At 33.2% G+C, this 19443-nt stretch overlaps 1 protein-coding gene across 1 annotated transcript in view; it reads right to left on the bottom strand.

The window, feature by feature from the left end:
• Positions 1-19443, bottom strand: part of CNTN5 (contactin 5) — a 1555331-nt gene that overhangs the window by 20024 nt on the left and 1515864 nt on the right. Inside the window, exons 22-23 of the mRNA XM_031961045.1 lie at positions 2808-2994; positions 2265-2377 (exon numbers count right to left, since the gene is read on the bottom strand). Of these exons, the coding sequence (XP_031816905.1) occupies positions 2265-2377; positions 2808-2994 (300 nt within the window). The remainder of the gene's footprint in view (positions 1-2264; positions 2378-2807; positions 2995-19443) is intronic.

The following is a 19443-nucleotide window of genomic DNA, read 5'->3' as shown; positions in this document are numbered from 1 at the left end:
ACAGATGAGGAAATTTAGACTCTGGGAGATTAAAATATGATTTGTTCAAGGTTATACAGGTGACACTATCTGAATTCAAACCCAAGTATTCAGATGCTCTGGAAGTAGAAACTTCCAATTTCATGTTGCCTCCCCATGCTGAGCTTAGGGGAAGATTCAAGTCAGTAAGTCAACAAATATTTATTAAATTTCTCCTTTGTGCCAGGAACTGTGCTATGTGCTAAGCGTTTAAAGACAGGTAAAAGAGTCTGTTCTTTCCAGGATCTCATAGCCTAATGGAGGAGACAATATGCAAATAGCTCTGTATGAACAAGTTAAATACACAGGGAATTCTCTTTATTGGAAATAAGCAACAGCTGGAAAGCAAAAAGAATTATGGCAAATCAAGAAGACTTTCTGTGAAAGATGGGATTTTAGATGGAACTTAGAAGAAATGAAGGAAGCTAGGAAGTGGGAATTCAAAGAAATGAAGTAAATTAAGAAGTAGAATAAAGGAAGCTGAACATCCCAATCAAATGGAGCCAATGAAAATTCCTAGTGAGTCTTCTTCAAAAAATGGAGGCAAGTGGATGAGTGAGTGTGAGTGGTCAGGAGGAGTTTAAGGACTGAGAAAACCAGGAGTATGTATAGAATGGGAAGAGGGGCAGATTATGAAAGGCTTCAAGGCCCAATAGAGGATTTTATATTTGATTCTGAAAGTAATAGAAAGCTATTGGAATTTGTTGTTCTAATCTAATTATGAGACATGAGGTATCTATATTGAATGAATGGCTTTAAAGAGTTTCTTCAAAATTTAGTCTTTAAAATTTCAGTCTTTAAAAGTTCTTTTTTTGTCTTAGTCTTTTTTGTCTTAGTCTTTAAAAGTTCAGTTTCAATGATCAAGGATGGACAGAAGCAGCTACACTCAAAGAAAGAACACTAGGAAATGAATGTAAACTGCTTGCATTTTTGTTCTTCTTCCTGGGTTATGTATGCCTTCTAAATCCAATTCTCCCTGAGCAACAAGAGAACTGTTCAGTTCTGCACACATATATTGTATCTAAGATCTACTGTAACCTATTTAACATGTATAGGACTGCTTGCCATCTGGGGGAGAGGGTGGAGGGAGGGAAGGGAAAAATCGGAACAGAAGTGAGTGCAAGGGATGATGTTGTAAAAAATTGCCGGCATGGGTTCTGTCAATAAAAAAGTTATTAAAAAAATAAATAAAATTTCAATCCTTAGATCCAAATTGCTGTATTACCCTATGTGATAGTTTAACAATGGCTGGTCTTTGTAGTAATGCTTCTCTCTAATTAAAAAAATTGTCAAAGAATTTTATGATGATGGCTTGACTGATACTTTTATAAATTCTATGATAAGCAATATTAAACTGATACTACAGTATTGACTTTTAAGGCATGATAATCTTTCTAATGGCCAATCATTATTTGAAAAAAAATAATTTTTAATGCTTTCTGCCTTAGTTTTATGCCTCTATCTGTCTGTCTGTTTTTTCTTCTCTTTCTCTGACTCTCTCAGTCTCTGTCTCTTTCTGTGTGTGTGTGTGTGTGTGTGTGTGTGTGTATGTGTGTTTCTGTCTCCCTCTCTCTCTCCCTCTCTCTTTCTTCTCTTCCCACATACACATATGTATATATATATATATATATATATATATATATATACACACAGGGGAAGTTAGAAGATATTAGCTTGAAATATTTCAAAGTAAAACTTGTAAATGTTTTAATGTTTATAGATATCACACTGGCACTTGAGATGATCTGTATATGAAGATTCTGCTATCAATGGAATTAGTTTTGCATATGAAATGAAGAAGACAAGCCCAAGTCCAGCAGTCTTTTCCTCATGAACAGTCTACCGATTTTTGGGACACCTGTCACTGCTTTTAATTGGCTCTTTTGAAATTCACAAATTCGCAGTGATAATTTTGTGAAATAAAACCATCTCATGTTTGAATGCCACATCCTGCCATTATTTGTTCATTGCTATGGCATCCTAGTAGCTGGTAATCATGTTTCCCTGGCCCTGAAGATTTTTTTTTCACTACTTCTTCTTCCTTCTAGGATGCTTTTGTTTCTTCTGACCCAACCACTTTATGTGATTTACTCAATGAAGTTGATTTGGACAGCCCTGACTTCCCTGCTGGACATAGATAATTTGAAAAAGGCCAAGAAAGAACAATAATATGGTCTATTAAATGAAAACTAAGGTTGAGAAACATTTTGGGATGTAGTCTCACAGAAGAATAGAGAAACACTAACCTTGTAGCCCACTACTTCTGATTCATTTGCTAATGGTCTGACAGGTTCCCAACCAAGAGAAACCTGAGAGCCTTGCTGCTCCCACATAATGTTGCTTGGTGCTTGGCTAGGAGCTGAAAAATAAAAGAAAAAGTAAGTTGACAGGTTGCATTTAAATACATTTCTTTTTTGGTATTTCAATGCTTTGTTGCGCTTATGGTTGGCTGACATTATAGGCTTCTTTCCAGCTGGAGTTGGATAAGGTGCTTTTTTGCTCCAGGAGTGTCATTTTAATAGCTACTCTGCTGAGCTTATGAACCTGAATCCTTTTATCTCCCTTCTGTGTCGAAACCGCTTAGCCTTGTTTCACAGGAAGATAACCTTTGTCTATTGTGAATACAAAATTTCCTGTTATTCTTTTGGAATTCAGATCTAAGCATTGAGGCAAGACTATGAATCAAAATGACCCTCCAACCCTATTAAGAATGTAGCACATGTGGGATCCAGAAATGCCGAAGATGTTTTCCCTCTTCCTGAAAAGCACAAGGAGCCCGGGTCACTTACGGGATTTTTTGGTAGCTGCTCGTACTTCACTGCTAGGTGGTCCATAGCCAGCACCATTGTATGCCCTCACTGTCAGATGATACAATGTATTTCCTTCTAATCCTGTCAGAATGATAGATGACTCATTTCCCCCAGTTTTGACTGTTTCAGCTGCTTCTTCTTGCTCCATATCTTTCCAGTAACCCACCTGTTGACAAATCATAATGAGGCAGATTAATTTACAGCATTTTCTCTCTGCTTGGAGGGCTTGTTCCTTTCTAGGACATTGCTGAATATCTGTATATTGCAAAATATTTTCTGTCACTAAACACACACACACACACACACACACACACCTGGAGAAAAGTCTTTGAAACCATAACCTTTGCTGTTCCTTTTCCTAGCAGCATACCTCTCTCACACATGTGGAGAGCCATTATGTCACATGAGTGCTGAGCAAATCAGCGCAATGTACTGCCCAGTAGCCTGCTGGCATGAGGTGGTGGGACCAGCTATGTGGAACAGCAAAGGATAAATGCTGACAGAAAATCAGAAGTACTTCAAAGAACCTCAAAGCAAGCTCACCTCTCTTAGGTCATTGGGACCATTTACTGTGCAAAGTCAAGAAACTTTGAATCAGTGGGGAAGGGGGCATAAGCAATGTTTCCTTTCAGGCTCTGACTAAAGAACGGTTCCCAAATCTGTGTCAGGATAATGAATAAGAGTTGACAGAATACCTTAAGATACCCTGTAGTGGGTTAGTCTTATAGAAATAGCATTGCTACCCTACAGAAAAAGGAAAGGATTTTACTTGGTAGTCTTCTGGAACATGTTTCTGTCAAGTGCAATTTGTCATAAACACCTTGTTCTTTTCTTTACCCCAGAGTCAAGATGACTTCTCTGGGGAACAAGTTCTTGATTGCTTGAAGTGCTTATACTAAATTTGCTCTTTTTGTGAAATCAAATTACTGGTCTCTAATGAACAAAGTTTTATCCTTGTTCAGACAAAAAAAAAAAAAAAGTTTACCTCAAAAGAGATTATTTTTCTAGTTGACCTGCCAAAGCACTGAACCTAAACCAATGCAAATGAGACAACCTAATTCATATGTGAATGACTCCCTAGACTACATTGAGAGTTCTGGCCCCTCTCTTGAACTAAGACCTGCTTTTCCCAGCTACCTGCTGGACAGTTTCATTTGGAAGACATAAATAATAATTTACTTATCTTAAACTCTTTCAAGTGGGCAAAGGCAATTCAAACTCAGCAGGTCTAAAGTCAAACTGTTGAGCTCTATTCTCCCAGCCCCCCAACCGGCTTCTCTCTCTGATACAATTCTAACATGCTACTGCTGCTGACTGAATCCTAAATTCAAGCCTTCTGAGTCACTTTGGATTCCTGTCTTTTCTTCTTTTGCCCTGCTGTAGCGTGTGATGTCATAGAATGAGTTCAGGTAAAGATCTGGTTTCTAATCTTGACTCTGATATTTACTTTCTGTGTGATTTTTGCAAGCCATTTACCTTCTCTAAGTCTGTAAAATTGGAATAATAATACCTTTTGTTGTCATGAGGAAAATGATTTGTAAGTCTTAAAGAACATCATAAGAGTGACAAGATGGTGTTATCATTATTCCATCCTTCTGATTTTGAACGACGATGTAGCAATTACAAAATCTTATTGATTTTACTTTTTCCACTTGCATACATCTCATATTTTTCATTCTCCAGCCAAAAATCTCAGTTAAGGTATTCATTATTTCTGGATAATGTTTGATTGGTTGTTGTCCTTCATTCTCCAAGAGGACCAAAGAGATATCTCTATGTTAGAGTAGAGCTACAGTATGTCCAACTGTGGCTGATTAGACCAACATGAGATTGGAATGCTCTGCCACACATCACCTAATTTTTCCTTTTTTCATAATTTCATAGAGTGGTACAACATTATGGCATTTTGGTCAGGGATTATTTTATTTGTCTGTTTCTTCCACAGTCACTAAAATGTTTTATACAGAGTAGGTATTCAATAACTACTTGTTAAGTGCATGGATATGTCTCTGGTCCTATCACTATTTTGAATAGAAGGGGAATACTCTTAGGCAGTTAGGCAAACAACAAGCAAATTTATTAAGGGCTTACTGTGTGCTAGGCTCTACTCCAAGTACTGGGAATATAAAGAAAAACCAGAAATAAAATACTCACTGCTCACAAGTAGCTTATATTTTAAAGTATGAGATAAAAGGAATATAAATAGGCACAAATAAGACACATGAAGAATCCCATATTAAGAGAATAACGTCCTACATTGAAGTTCTTTGTCTTCCAGGCAAATCATGTACTAGGAAAAACTTGGACCAAAAGTGAACTCAGAGGTGGTGGGCAGTGTGAGAATTCACTTAGTCCAGGAACAAACATATTTCTTTCTTCAGTGTCATGTTCTATTTCCTTATTTATTTATTTTTAAATAGGTCAGAGTATCTGGAAAATATTTAAATATTTGTTTTGGATGGCTAAAGCATGATTAAATTTAATATTCAACTTTCTATATTTAGTTATATAGAATTTTGCCTTCTGGCCTTTTAATATTGAACATTTAATATAGTGATTAATCACTATAAATCTAAGCCTCTTAAGCTAAAAAAAAAAAAAAGTTTTCTAATACATGAATTTCATGGGATAAAAATCCAGATTATAGGAGAGGAAACCCAGGGGGAAAACTTTAGAATTTACAAATCATTTCTTTTGGTATATGTTGTAATGAAATATGAAATTTCAGTATTAAATGATGAACAAATGCTGTTTTTTAAACAGAGATCCACCTTTGGAAGCCTCTAGTTAAAGACATGAATTTGACTAGAGATTTTAGGTTAGTCCTTAATCTCTCATTTCCCCAGGCAGTTTTCTTGGAATGTAAATTACAAGAGAGTTGTCTATTGTTAGAGAGTTTAAATATATCAATGAAATAACAGAAATAAATGCTCTTCTCTCAGTCCTTCCCCACACTAAAGAAAAATATAAAGTCATTTCCATGGGGAGAGCACTGATAACTGAGCGTTTCAGGATGAGGTGAAGGGAATTAAGTCAATCCTTGAAGAAAGTAATGATTTCCATGAGGAAATTGAGGAGTAGATTTTAGGCAATCACCATAGTGTATCCTCATCAAGTCTTCTATAACTGAAAAGTTCTCAGTTCCTTCATCTATAAACTGAACTTCCTCTTAGAATGAGCTCTCTTTTAGATTGTTTCCTCTTTCTGTTCAAATATCTGCCTCATAGCCTTTTTGTTTTACAAATCCTTTTTACTCAGTTTGTTGGCATAGATGGGATAACATACACCCTGGAGACAACAACAATGGATATCTTTCCATGATGTTCAACTGCTTTCTATCTATCCATGTGTATTTTAGTTGCTGAGTCAACCTTGTTGGTCTGTACCTCTCTTTTGGTAGTTGGGGAGAAAGGTTAATGTTTAGATTTCAGGTTTCACAATTGATCAAACCCGTCTTTCCCTCCATAAAACCCACAGTTTTGGTACATTAGATAAAACTATCTTCTCTTCCTTCCCTAAAGAAAGGGCTTTACACTACTAATAATTTATATAAGTTCTACATTATTTAACCTACATATTTCATGTAACCTTTCCTTTCTGTTAAAGAACTCGTCCTCACCATGCATAGTTTCTGCCTTTTCAGTGCAATTACTCTAGTGAACTTTATGTGGAACTGGCCTCGTAAATATTCCAGGATCATTAGATTATAAACTCCTTGAGCACAAGGACTATTGTTGCTTCTCCTCACATTTTTTGATATTCCCCATTCTTAATTCAGTGCATTTTGGGATTATTAAGTCCTGAGAAGTTGGAACCCCAAGTTACCAGCTCTAGTCTTTCTATTAATATAACATCTAAGAGCAGACAAGTTCTCTCACTGAGGATTTGAAAATATGCTCATCATTTGAAGGCAGGATATTTTATTAGTGAGGGTATTCCCCGATTATTTCGGTTTGGCAGAACCCCAATCTGTGGACACAAATTTCTGACCAAGATACAATTATTCAATTTACACATTATGACTGGTATTTGCTGGCACACACCAAATAATGTTTCAAGTTATTATAATTGTTTTGTGCCTGGTAGATAATCATACTTCAAAGAGTAGAATTTTTTAAAAAAGTCAGATTAAATAAACAATACTTAGTCATTCTTTTTAATATTGATGAGACTGTTGAACATTGGGTTAGGGGTTGATTAAAAAAAGTTTACAGTGGAGGAAAAATATGATAAGAATAATTTATTGAGGTGCTTGTATTTATTTATCCCAGAAGATGTCACTACTGTCTAAAAAAGACAATACTAAGGAAGTTTAGAAACAGAATGGGGTTTTGTATTTTGATTTTAGGGTTCATTCTTATCTTTTTTTCAGAAATCACATGGGATAACACCTAGAGGGAAGCATAGAGGGTAACATGCAAGGCTTAGAATGAAAAAGACCTGAATTTTAAATCCTAAGTGACATTTTTAAGCTGTGTATTCCTGGGTAATCACCTAATCGCTATGTGTTTCAAGAATTTCCATGGAATTTATCTATTAAATCATAAATTCTTTATAAATTGATAAAAGCATCTCCACAAGAGTGGATAGATCCTTTGAACTTTCATGTATTAAAAAAAAATAACATGAACATCTCTGGAAGACCATGCTTCAAAGTGGGTGGAACATGGAGGATGAGAAATAAACTCTGTGAACTTCTTAATGGAATATAGTATTACAACTGTATGCTTTTCCTTTAGTATGAAGAGAAGTAATTTATTTTTAAAAAACACATTAAATATCTTAATTGGAAATTAAAATAAAAAGGAGAGTCAAAAATGACTTTATCACTATGTATCAAGCCATTACTATAATCCATGACTATATGATTTTATCTCCACTAGAAGTGAATAGAATAGTGGGTAACTGGGGACCTATAATCATAGTAGCTTGAAATTCATCTGCTACTGTAACCCAGTGGAACTTTAAAACTTATTTAAGAGTAGAGATACTATACTTTATAACCATTCATATAACTTCTGTAACCAGGGAAATAGGACATAAGTCTCCTTATGTATTGAAAATTAAGCAAAGACAAGGGCTTGAAATTATTGACCACTAAGTCACCAGGAGGGAGATGTTTTTAATAACTATACTCAGCCAGGGCAAGGCATTTATTTGTGTGCTATAAGAAATGTTTGAAAATTTTGCTTCCTGTATATTATTGCCCACTGGAGGCATTAAGCCTTCATTGTAATAGATATAATAATAGTAATAACATTTATATAATGTTTTAAGGCTTTTTAAAGCACTTTATGTGAATCATCTCATTTTATAGACAAGGAAACTGAGTCTGAGAGAGGACATAGTACATACAACTAGCATGTGTTGGAAGAAGATTTGAAACTGTCTTTCTGGAAAGTTTGAATCTATATTTTCTGACTCCATATTGATTTATTTTACATGACAGCATCTTAAAATAAATAAATTGCTCATTCATTTTTCCAACTTTCTGTGAATCCATTTTGGAGTTTTCTTGGCAGAAAAACTGATTTTTCTATTTCTTTCTTCAACTCATTTCACAGATGAGGAAACTGAGGCAAACAGGGTTAAGTAAAGGCAGAAGTCAGATTTTCAACTCAGGAAATAGAGTCTTCCTGACTTCAGCCTTGGTTATTTTATCTGCTGTGCCACCTAGCTGCCCAAAATAAAAAAGTACTAAGATGAATATAATATTTTAGAATTTTAGAGTACTGTTTGTGAATATAAAAAAAAATTACTATTGTATTCCCTCACCCTCTAATCTAAGGGGCTATCTAAATTGCTTATTTTTAGTTTTGGGGCATAATCTTTCTTGATTCCCATAGCTGTGGGTGCACCTTTGTTAGGTATACATACACATACATATACATATACATATAGACATTTCATGTATGTATATATACATACACATAGAAGTTGTGTTTATGTATCTAGATGTACAAAGCTATATCTATATACACATATAAATATGAATATATAGTACAATATAATACTACCCACACATGTGGATATATACATGTATATATACAGAAACACACACACATATACTATGTTTTAGTTCCTGAACTCTGAGAATATGATTTCTAGCAAGTTATTTTTAATAAATTCTCATTATAAAGGAACAATTTATATGGTTTTTGGAGTCCAATATAAAAACATTTTACATGAAATTCCTATGTAGGATAGTTCAAATTTGGAATATTGTTTACATTCCTGCACACACAAACACACACACACAGAGGAATTTTGGGCAGAAAGCAGAAAACAATGTCCTTGTTCTCCTTTTGATTTTTCTGCTTGCTTAGTTTCATTTATGTGACAAGACCCAAAGGATCTCAGGGTACAGAATGCAGACCTAGACAATCTTTGCAATTTGTTGGAAGGTAGCTCCTCAAATAATATAAGAAATATTCAGATTGTAAATTTAGAATTTAGTGAAATTAAAGTCTTTTAAGCTTTAAGTGGGATAGTACCCTGTGCCAAAGAGGCTGATCCCTGCTAAGAAGAAATAGTTTCAGAGAAGAGCATATGTTTTGAGGTTCTATTTAACCTATTTTATTTTATAAGAGAGCTTGGTCCTTGGAAATGAAGTCTGCAATTAGATTGATCTTACTAGTTAGGGAGAAAATCAACTACACAGCTATTTTTTTTTCATTAAATTTTATTTATTTCTTCTTTTTAAAAACATCATTAAAAATCTCCCCTAGCATTTCTTTTGCCTCCCCCCTTCCCCGCCAGCTCCCCAGAGAGCCTTATCTTATGCCTTTGTCTCTCAAAAAGCTGAAGTAAGATTCGGGGTTCTAAATAGAAAAACAGATAAAAGAGCTCAGATAAAGATCCCAGCTGAAAGCCCAGTGTAGATGGCAGGAGAGAAAGATTTAAAGGAGATTCTGTGCAAGTAGCACTAAAGTACTAAAGGGGATCAATGTCTAGCAGAAACTGTCCACCAGGCCCATGAGGTGATAATCATCTCACCAGAAGATATTGGTGATCCTTCTATATAGATGGTTGCCCTTCTACATATATGCCTAAGTCATACATTCTTTCTCCCTGTATATTGCTCACATGTGGGTTCTTATATTTGGATCTCTTGCTTGTGACCCTAACCTAAATATAAAGTCTTCTCAGCTATAATGTATTGATTTGTAGGAGACTGTGCCCAAGGTTTATGAGAGGCCAGAATATTCTATTGCTATTTTTCTTATTTTTCTGTTTCATTAAATGCTTCTGCTTTGAATCATGTTCTCTGAAAGATTAGTAGAAGGAGGGGACTTAAGCTATGAGTTTGAGTAGATTACGGACCCACAGAATACTTTGAATATAGGGTCAATTTTGAAGGAGTTCTACATGTGAGAGGGAGTATCCCCTAGAGCTACAAATAATAGGCAGAAAATTTTTGGAACTTGTTATCCCTAAGAGATGGTATAGGCTTAAGTAAAAATAGACTCAAGGAGAATTTTAAATCATGAAGGAAAAGTAATAATATGCAGATCATATTATTACAAAACACTTTCTTGGCAAATACACTGAGAGCTCTATAATAGCTTATAATATTTATTGATAATTAATAATAATTATTGATATTATTATTTTTTGATAGATTAATTCTAATAATTAGAATTAATTATAATTTTTGATAATTATAATACTTATTGATAATAATAATATAAAATGGCTTAGTAGTATAAACTACAAAAATAATTTGTGATATATTAAATATAAACGTATTATATATCAAATATAATTATTTATATTATAGTAAATATAAAATAATTATATTATATTATATTTAAATTATATTAAATTTATTATATTGTTGGAATCTTTACAAAGTGTTAAGACATTGGAGTTAATTTAATCTTAGAAAGAATTATTTTGGGCCAGAACTTGAAACAAGATACTAAGTGGAACTGATTGAACAATGCTTGTTTCACATCTTTAGAGAGCTCAAATATGTAAGTACTCAAGTGATTTTTAAAGTCTGTCCCAAGTATTTAAAAAATTCAAAGCAGACTTCACTATTGGTTTCTTGCTGCATTTTGTTCAATCAGAAAAGTGGGCATTAGGAGGAAATGTGAGTCCCCATCACATTTTTGCCATGTGTCTGCCCTGCATTCCCTAACTCAGTATCTCCTGATTTAGTACATGACAAGAGCCATCTAGACCTCCCTGCTTTTTCTGCCATGGGCCAATTTAACACACAAAAGGAACCATTTGCTCCTTTTTGCTTCTGCTGTAAGAAACCTTGAGTGTCAATCAACTTGGCTGCTACTGACAGTAATTGCTTTTTAAGAGAGCTAAAGCCCCTTATAGACAATTTCAGATTTGTTTGGAACATAAGGTAAGATTAAAAAAAAAATTCCAGGATCTTATTTTCTACACTCCATGGTCACTAAAGCTGCCTTAATTTTAATAATGTTTTTCTGAGTAAACGAGCAATTAGTCTTCTGATGCAACCCACATGCAACCCTTTCTTAAAACTCCCCCCCCCCTTTTTTTTTTTTTGCTTTCAAGCATTAAACATCAGTCTGTATGAAAACATCCACTTCTTGGGAACTCATATAACAATAATTACAGTCTGCTTTATTTTTTTTTATTTTTTAAGTGACGAACCCAAGGAATATTTAATAAATATGTTATTATAATACTAATATAATATAGTATTACTAATTATCATAAAACTAATAAATATATTAGTTTCAATTTATTTTGTTCTGCTAACAATACCTATTATCCACATGGAATTTTGCAATTTGCATAACACTGAATTGTAAATCATCTACTTTGATTCTCACAACAAAACTATGATAGGGAGGCAAAGTATATGTTATGATACAGATTTTACAGATGAGGAAATAGAACCCCAAAGAGGTAAAATAGACTATGCCTAGTCAAAAGTGGCAGCATCTGTAGTAGAAGTCACACCTTCTAACTCCTGGTTTTATATAAAAAAATTTTCATGTCTTTTATTTTTAATATCAAATTTGCTTCTAGATATAACCCTACCCTTTCCCTTACACAGTGACCCATTCTAGTAACAATAATTAGAAAACAAAGAGAAAAAAAGTCATTTGAAAAAATCTAACCAACAATCCATTTATACTGTATATATATCCTGTATGTACATAGCTATTTGCATTTTGTTTCCTTTTAGAATGTGAGCTCCTTGAGGGGAAGAATGATATTTTTGACTTTGTGTTTCTCCAATATTACTTAATGTAATATTCTCTCAAAAATGTAATAGTCTCTTGTTGGGGTTTTCTTGGGGTTCTCTGGGATCAGCCTTCAGCAATAACCACACAAGTGCAGCCAGAGATTAAAGTCCAAATGCTTGATTGTCTCTTTCCAAGTCTTGTCTCCTTGTGATCTTATAGTCCAGTTCCTTTATCTCCTTCCTGGGGCTGAGCAGCTTTCTGGAGAGCCTTTCAGTCTGGCCTTGGTTCCAAGAGCTTGAGCTCCTGACTGCCTTCTCTGGCTTCTGAATCTCCCTGACTTCCAAGGGTTTGTACTTCAGCCTCCAGACACAATAAAGGTGGAAGATGGAATGAATCTGTCTCAGCCTTGGAGAGCTTCTAGTGGGCTTGTCCTTCCTGGCCCTGAGAGCTTCTTGCTTATATACCCCACACTGAGTATACATCAATCATTTTATCACTAGGAAACCATTATTTGTTGTAGGATTAAATCAATGCTAAACTAGTTTTAACCATTGTCTCCTCAATTCCACTTAGTACCTTGTTTCAAGTTCTGGCCCATAACATCTCCTTGTAGGATTAAATCAATTATACTGAACCATGCTAAATTAAATAACTATTGTCTCTATCAATTCCACAGACTTAGTACCTTGTAACAATCCTTTGTTTCAAATTCAGAGTTCTGGCCCATAACAACTTAACATAAGGTTTGTAAAATTAAAAAGGCTTGTGGACTGACTGATACCAGGGGAATCTGACAGAATATGTAATTCTCTAATCTATAGAAGAATGCCTTTCCAGGAGCCAGAGTTCTATTCTGGATTCTTGCATCAAATGGCTGCATGACTTTAGAGAAATTCATTCTTCCTACTCCTGTTTCCTCATTCTTAATATGAATGAGTGAGAATGATTTTGAAGGTCACTTTGGATACCACTTCAATTCTCTAGTGCATCTTACCTCTTCCTAGTCAATAAGAGGGATGCAATACCTTTTCTTTATCAATTTTTGACTGGGGTAGAAAGAATGGCAGTGGCATCTAGATAGCTTAGTTGTTAGGCTTGGATTTAGACATTTATTAACTATGGGCAAGTCACTTAACCTCTGCCTTAATTTATTGTAGAATGAAATAGCAACTCATTCTAGTATACTTGCCAAGAAAACTCCATGGACAGAGTAGAAGTCACAAAGAATGGGACATGACTGAAAAACAGCTAAAGAACATAGGATGAGGAGGATTGTTATGAGGGAATAGTTATGTTTTTTTTTAAACACATTATAAAATGTGGCTACCCATGAAAATGTGGTTAGAGATGAGTAGTTAGAGACTAATGGTTAGCTGAAAGCATATGGATACAAGAATATACACTGGTAGTAGGAGGGACTAATTGGAATGGTTCCCTTTAAGGAAAGAACCAATGAAAATGCTCCTCTCAGATGTCCTGTCACATATGGTTCTTCCATTGGAAGTGGAATTAGAGATTCCTTTTAAGAAAGTGTATTCCAGTAAATTTACAGACATTTAATGATTTGAACATAGTTGGTGAATATTGCTTTAAATGATAAACATAATTGTCTAGTCATGGTTCTGGTCAGATTAAATTTAAGAATACTAGATTAAAATAAAATGTCATAGTTGACAATTGTATGAAGATTAATACTTTATTTAAATGATGTATTTAAACTTTTGGCTAAGGTAATAGTAATCTATCTTTTTGCACACGTAACATAAAATTACATTTCACTTGGCTATCTTTGTCTGACAGTATTAAGGACAGATTCCTGACAGGATAAGGGAATGAATTATTAATAATCTTTCAAAGATAAAAGGCTCTAAAAATGGTAGTCCCTCAACTTTTTATATTATGAGTTGATCTCTGAAAAGATGAAATCATGTCTGTTAGCTTCATGATCATATGAAAATAACCCATGAAGTAAATCTAATGAAAATGACATAACAGCCATTTGATTTAAAGGAGAATCTATAGCCTCTTAGAAGGGAAAGGCTAGAACTGGCATCTTATTCTGATCTTCTTACTAGTTTAGCTTTTGATATTTAAGCTTTTATATAGCTACAGTGAAAAACAAAGTAATTTTGTAAAACAGCTGTTATCCACACACCATATGGAAAATAAAACAGTCTTTGTTCTAGTCTTTTGGTTATTCTGTCTATAAGTATTTTTTTTCCATTTTAATTTCTACCTTAGCTTCTCTAAAGCACAAATAGATACAAAATTTTAAAAATCTCCTTGGTATGTCATGCGCTATTGTGATCTCCCATAATAGGGTATTCAGTGATTTTTATGTTTTCAATCCAGATTTGTCAGTTTATAAAATACAATCAAATGATTATCTCCTCTCCACCTATTTCCCACTCTCAGTTTTCTTCAAAAAAAAAAAATCCTCATTAGGACTTGTTTTATTTCTCTAAATAAAATTGGTTTCATTTTCAGGGCAATTAATTGACAGACATGGCTCCAGCAACCTGTAAAATGGAGTTCTAAGGAAAATGTGCTTTAGAACAAACAAAATGAACACCTGAAAACTTTACACAAAACCTGAGAAACAGAGCTGTTAGGGCAGCCTTTTAAGTGATGACAGTTGAAAATGGAACAAGTTGTTTTGTCTTTTATTACACCTCAATAATAAGTGCTAACAAATCTAAGATTGAAACTGGGACATTGTGGTCGACTTGTCCATTATTATAAAAATACCTTGTCACTTACTGTTGACATAAGGCCAGGTCATCAAAAAGTAAAAAATATAGTTAATAATATGCTTACAAAAAAGGCCAGAAAAATGCAAGGACCATATAATTGGCTATCATTGTGACAGAACTGAAATTGTGATATTGAAAAGTTAACATCTAGCAAAGATTTTTCTTTCTTTCTTTCTTTTTTGCTAAATTCATCTTATTGGTGTTTTAGCAGAATTGGAAACTCTATAAAGACAAGAGAAAAAATAGATATAGCATTAAAACAGATTTAGTAAATCTAACTTAAAGAATTAGAACAATAAAGTTGACATCTAGGCAGTGGTATAAAGTTAACATATCATTTTGTTTTTAGTATTTTATTTAATCCTCTCATCAACCTTGTGATATTGATATTAGAGAAATTATCTTCATTTTACAGTTGAGGAAACTGAGGCTTATTAAATAAGTTGTCCTTGACCTTACATCTACAGCAAATTTTGTTGTAGTTTAAAATTTTTTAAACTTTTAAACTTAAAAAATAAAAATTCTTTTATTTTTATATCTTGACTTCCAAATTGTCTTTTTCTCCCACCCCAACTCAAACCACTGAAAAAAAGCAAAATATCAATTATACATGTAAGTCATGCAAAGATATTTCCATATTAACAATTTTGCAAAAAAGGCAAAATAAATGAGGCAAAAATTATATTTCAATTTGCACCCAAAATTCATCAATGTTTTCTAGTATTTTTTCCATCAAGAGTCTTTTGGAATTGTCTTGAATTATTGCATTGATTAGACTAGCCAAATCTTTCATAGTTGATTGTCATTACAACATTGCTGGTACCATGCACAATGATCTCCTGGTTCTTTTTACTTCATTTTGCATCTGTTCATATAGGTCTTGCAATATTTTTCTTTCCTTCTAAAAACACTTCTCTTGTCATTGCTGTAAGCAATAATGTTTCATCAAAGTCTTATGCCACAGTTTTTTTTTTTTTTTAGCCATGCCTAATTCCAAATTATTTTCCAGAATAATTGGACCCATTCACAATGCCATCAACTGTTTATTAGTATATCTATTTTCTCTCATCTTTTCTAGCATTTGTCATTTCTCATGATCCTTGAACTGTGGCTAAGTCTTCTGCTTTCCCATAGTGCTAGTACTCCTCTCTGCCTTGGAACTGCAAATAGAATCCTTTATCCATTTTGATTAATTATAAATGTTACTATCTACCCTGGAACTAAGATCCAGAATTGCAATAGAGTTGTCAGCTGCACCCAGCAAAATAATCATTTAAATAACAATCAATCCTATGCAGGGATTTGGTAGGACTCTTTCCCTAGTTTTTTTTTTTTTTTTTTCATATTAGAAAAATAGGCAAAGAATAAATCCTACCAAATTCCTTTTGCATACAATTATGGTGCTGATACCTAAAACAGGGAGAGCAAAAACAGAGAAAGAAAACAGTAGACCAATTTCCCTAAAATATTGATGCAAAAATTTTAAATAAAATAATAGCAAGGAGAATACACACAGAAATATATTTTAAAGATCATACATGATGATCAAGTGGGATTTATAGCAGAAACATAGAGCTGCTTCATTATTAGGAAAACTATCAGAATAGTTAAACATATCTATAACAAAACCAACAGAAATCATGATTATTTCAATAGATGAATAAAAAGCTATTGACAAAACAGAACTTTCATCCTTAGTAAGAACACTAGAAAACATAAATAAATGGAACTTTCCTTAAAATGATAAATAATGTAAGTTATAAGCCTTCCCAATATGATCAGGTGTGAAGTGATGATGCCCATTATCATCACTATTATTCAGTATGTTAGCAAGAACAATAGAGGAGAAAAAAAGAAATATATGGAATAAGAATAGGCAATAAGGAAAAAAAAATCTATCACTCTTTATAGATATACTTTATCACTGTTTATAGATATACTTAGAGAGTCCTAGAAAATTAACTAAAGAACTAGTTGAAATAATTAACAACTTTAGTAAAGTCACAAGATAGAAAATAAACCCATATAAATCATCAGCATTTCTAAATATTACCAACAAAGCCCAGCAGCAAGAGATAGAGAGATTTCATTTAAAATAACTAGCCAACATTTACAATAGTATTATGAGGAAGAGAATCATGTGTACCCAGAAAGAGGAGTATGGGGATTGAATATGGATCACAACATAGTATTTTCATTTTTTTGTTGTTGTTGTTTGCTTAAATTTTGTTTTATTTCTAATTTTTTTCCTTTTTTAATTTGATTTTTCTTGTACAGCATGATAATTGTGGAAATAGATATAGAATTGCACATATTTAGCATACTTTGGATTGCTTGCTGTCTGGGTGAGGTGATAGGAGAAAGGGAGGGAAAAAAGATTTGGAACACATAGTTGTTAGGCCTGGTTACCAGATAATTTTCAAATTATCTCTGCATATGTTTTGAAAATAAGAATCTTTAATAAAAAAATTAAAATAAAAGAAAATAAAATAACTAGCCAATATAAAATACTTAGTAACCTACCTGCCAAGACAAATGCAGGGACTCTAGAGACACAATTATAAAACACTTTTCATACAAATAAAGTTGTATCAGAACAATTAGAAAATATTAATTGCTCTTTAAAATGATAATTCTATCTAAATTAATATAATTATTTAATGCTATATTAATCAGACTGCTAAAAATATTTTATAGAGTTAAAAAAAATAAATCATCTGGAAGAACAAAGGTCAAGAATATCAAGGAAATTACTGAAAAAAGGCAGGCTAGCTATATTAGATCTCATACTGTATTAAAAAATGGCAATCATCAAAACAATGGTACTTACTTAGAAATAGAGAGTGGTGGATTTATGGAATAGTTTAGGTACACAATATACAACAGTGGATGAGCGAACATCCCACCTTCAGGGATAGGAACTCACAGTTTGACAAAAGTATCAGCAAAACTGGACAGCAATTGGGCAGAAATTAGTTATAGACTAACACTTTATACCAAATTCTAGGATAACATCAAAATGGGTCCATGACTTAGACATAAAGGGTGATTGCATAAGCAAATTAGGGAAGTATAGAAAAGTTTATCTTTCAGATGGATGGGTAGGGGAAATTTTTAGGATGAGATAGTAAGCATTATGAGCATTATTATTATATATTAAATTTGATTACATTAAATTTAAAAGTTTTTGCACAAACAAAGCTAATGCATCCAAGATCCAAAGAAAAGCAGAAAACTGGAATTTTTCCCCCCCAGCAAGTGTCTCTGATAAAGAACATAATGTTTAAATATATAGAGAACTGTGTTAAATTTATAAAACTATGATGTTATTCCCTATTTGATAAATTGTCAGAGGATATGAACAGGCAGTTTTCAGACAAAAAAAAATCAAAGCTACCTTACAGTCATATTAAAAAAAATTCTCTAAATCGTTATTGACCAAAAAATGCTATTGACAACAACTCTGAGGTTCTACTTCACACCTATTAGACAGGCTAAAAATGCTGGTGAAAATGTAAATGGATCCATCCAATTTGGAGAACAATTTGGAACTATTCCCAAAGGACTATAAGTCTGTGCATCAATTGTAATGGGATGCTATTGTGTCATAAGAAGTGGTGAGAAATTTGCTTTCAGAAAACCAAGAAGAACTTGTAAGAATTAATGTAGAATGAAGTGAGCAGAATAAAGAGAACATTTTACACAGCAACAACAATATTTTATGATGATAAGCTATGAATGACTTAACTATTTTCAGAAGTATAACGATCTGAGACAATTTCAAAAGGCTATAATGAGACTACTTTTGATAATGTAGCAATGATGATGTCATTGGGTATTAGAAGGGAAAGAAAAGAATATGGGAAAAATTAACATAAGGGAAGAATATTGAAATTAGGTACTTCATCTTTTTGCTTAACACTGACCCTGATTAAAATTACTTTCCTTAAAGATAATAATAAATTTTTGGAGGGCTTATGGGAAAACTGGGACACTAATACATTACTTGTGGATTTGTGAAATGATCCAGCAATTCTGGAAAACAGTTTGAAACTATGCCCAAAGGATTATCAAACTGTGCATATCCTTTGATCCAGTGGTGTTTTTACTAATCTGAGGAGATAATTAAAAAGGGAAAATGATCCACATGTGCAAAAATGTTTGTAGTAGCCCTTTTTTGTAGAGGCAAGAAAGTGGAACCAGAGTGGATGCCCATCAGTTGGGGAATGGCTGAATGAGTTATATAGTATATAAATATAATGGAATACCACTATTCTATAAGAAATGATAAGCAGAATGAGTTCAGAAAGACATGGGGAGACTTTTATAAATTGATGCTAAGTGAAATGACAGAGCTAAGAGAACATTGTACACAGCAACAATAAGATCATGTGATGATCAACTGTGATGGATTTGATTCTTTTCAATAATGAGGTGATCAAGCCAATTCCATAGACTTGTGATAGACAGTCATCTGAATCTAGAAAGAGGATTTTGGGGACTGAATGTGGATCACAGAATAGTATTTTTACCTTTCTTGTTGTTTGTTGGTTTTTTTTTTCCCTTCCTTGTTTTATCCTCTTTTTGATCTGATTTTTCTTATGCAGTATAATATATGTGGAAATATGTTTAAAAGAATTACATGTTTAACATTTAACAATTACATAATATTTGATTACTTGTTAT

This window comes from Sarcophilus harrisii, chromosome 3, assembly GCF_902635505.1.
Source record: "Sarcophilus harrisii chromosome 3, mSarHar1.11, whole genome shotgun sequence".
Classification (NCBI taxonomy): domain Eukaryota; kingdom Metazoa; phylum Chordata; class Mammalia; order Dasyuromorphia; family Dasyuridae; genus Sarcophilus; species Sarcophilus harrisii.
This window is presented reverse-complemented; position numbering and strand designations above follow the sequence as displayed.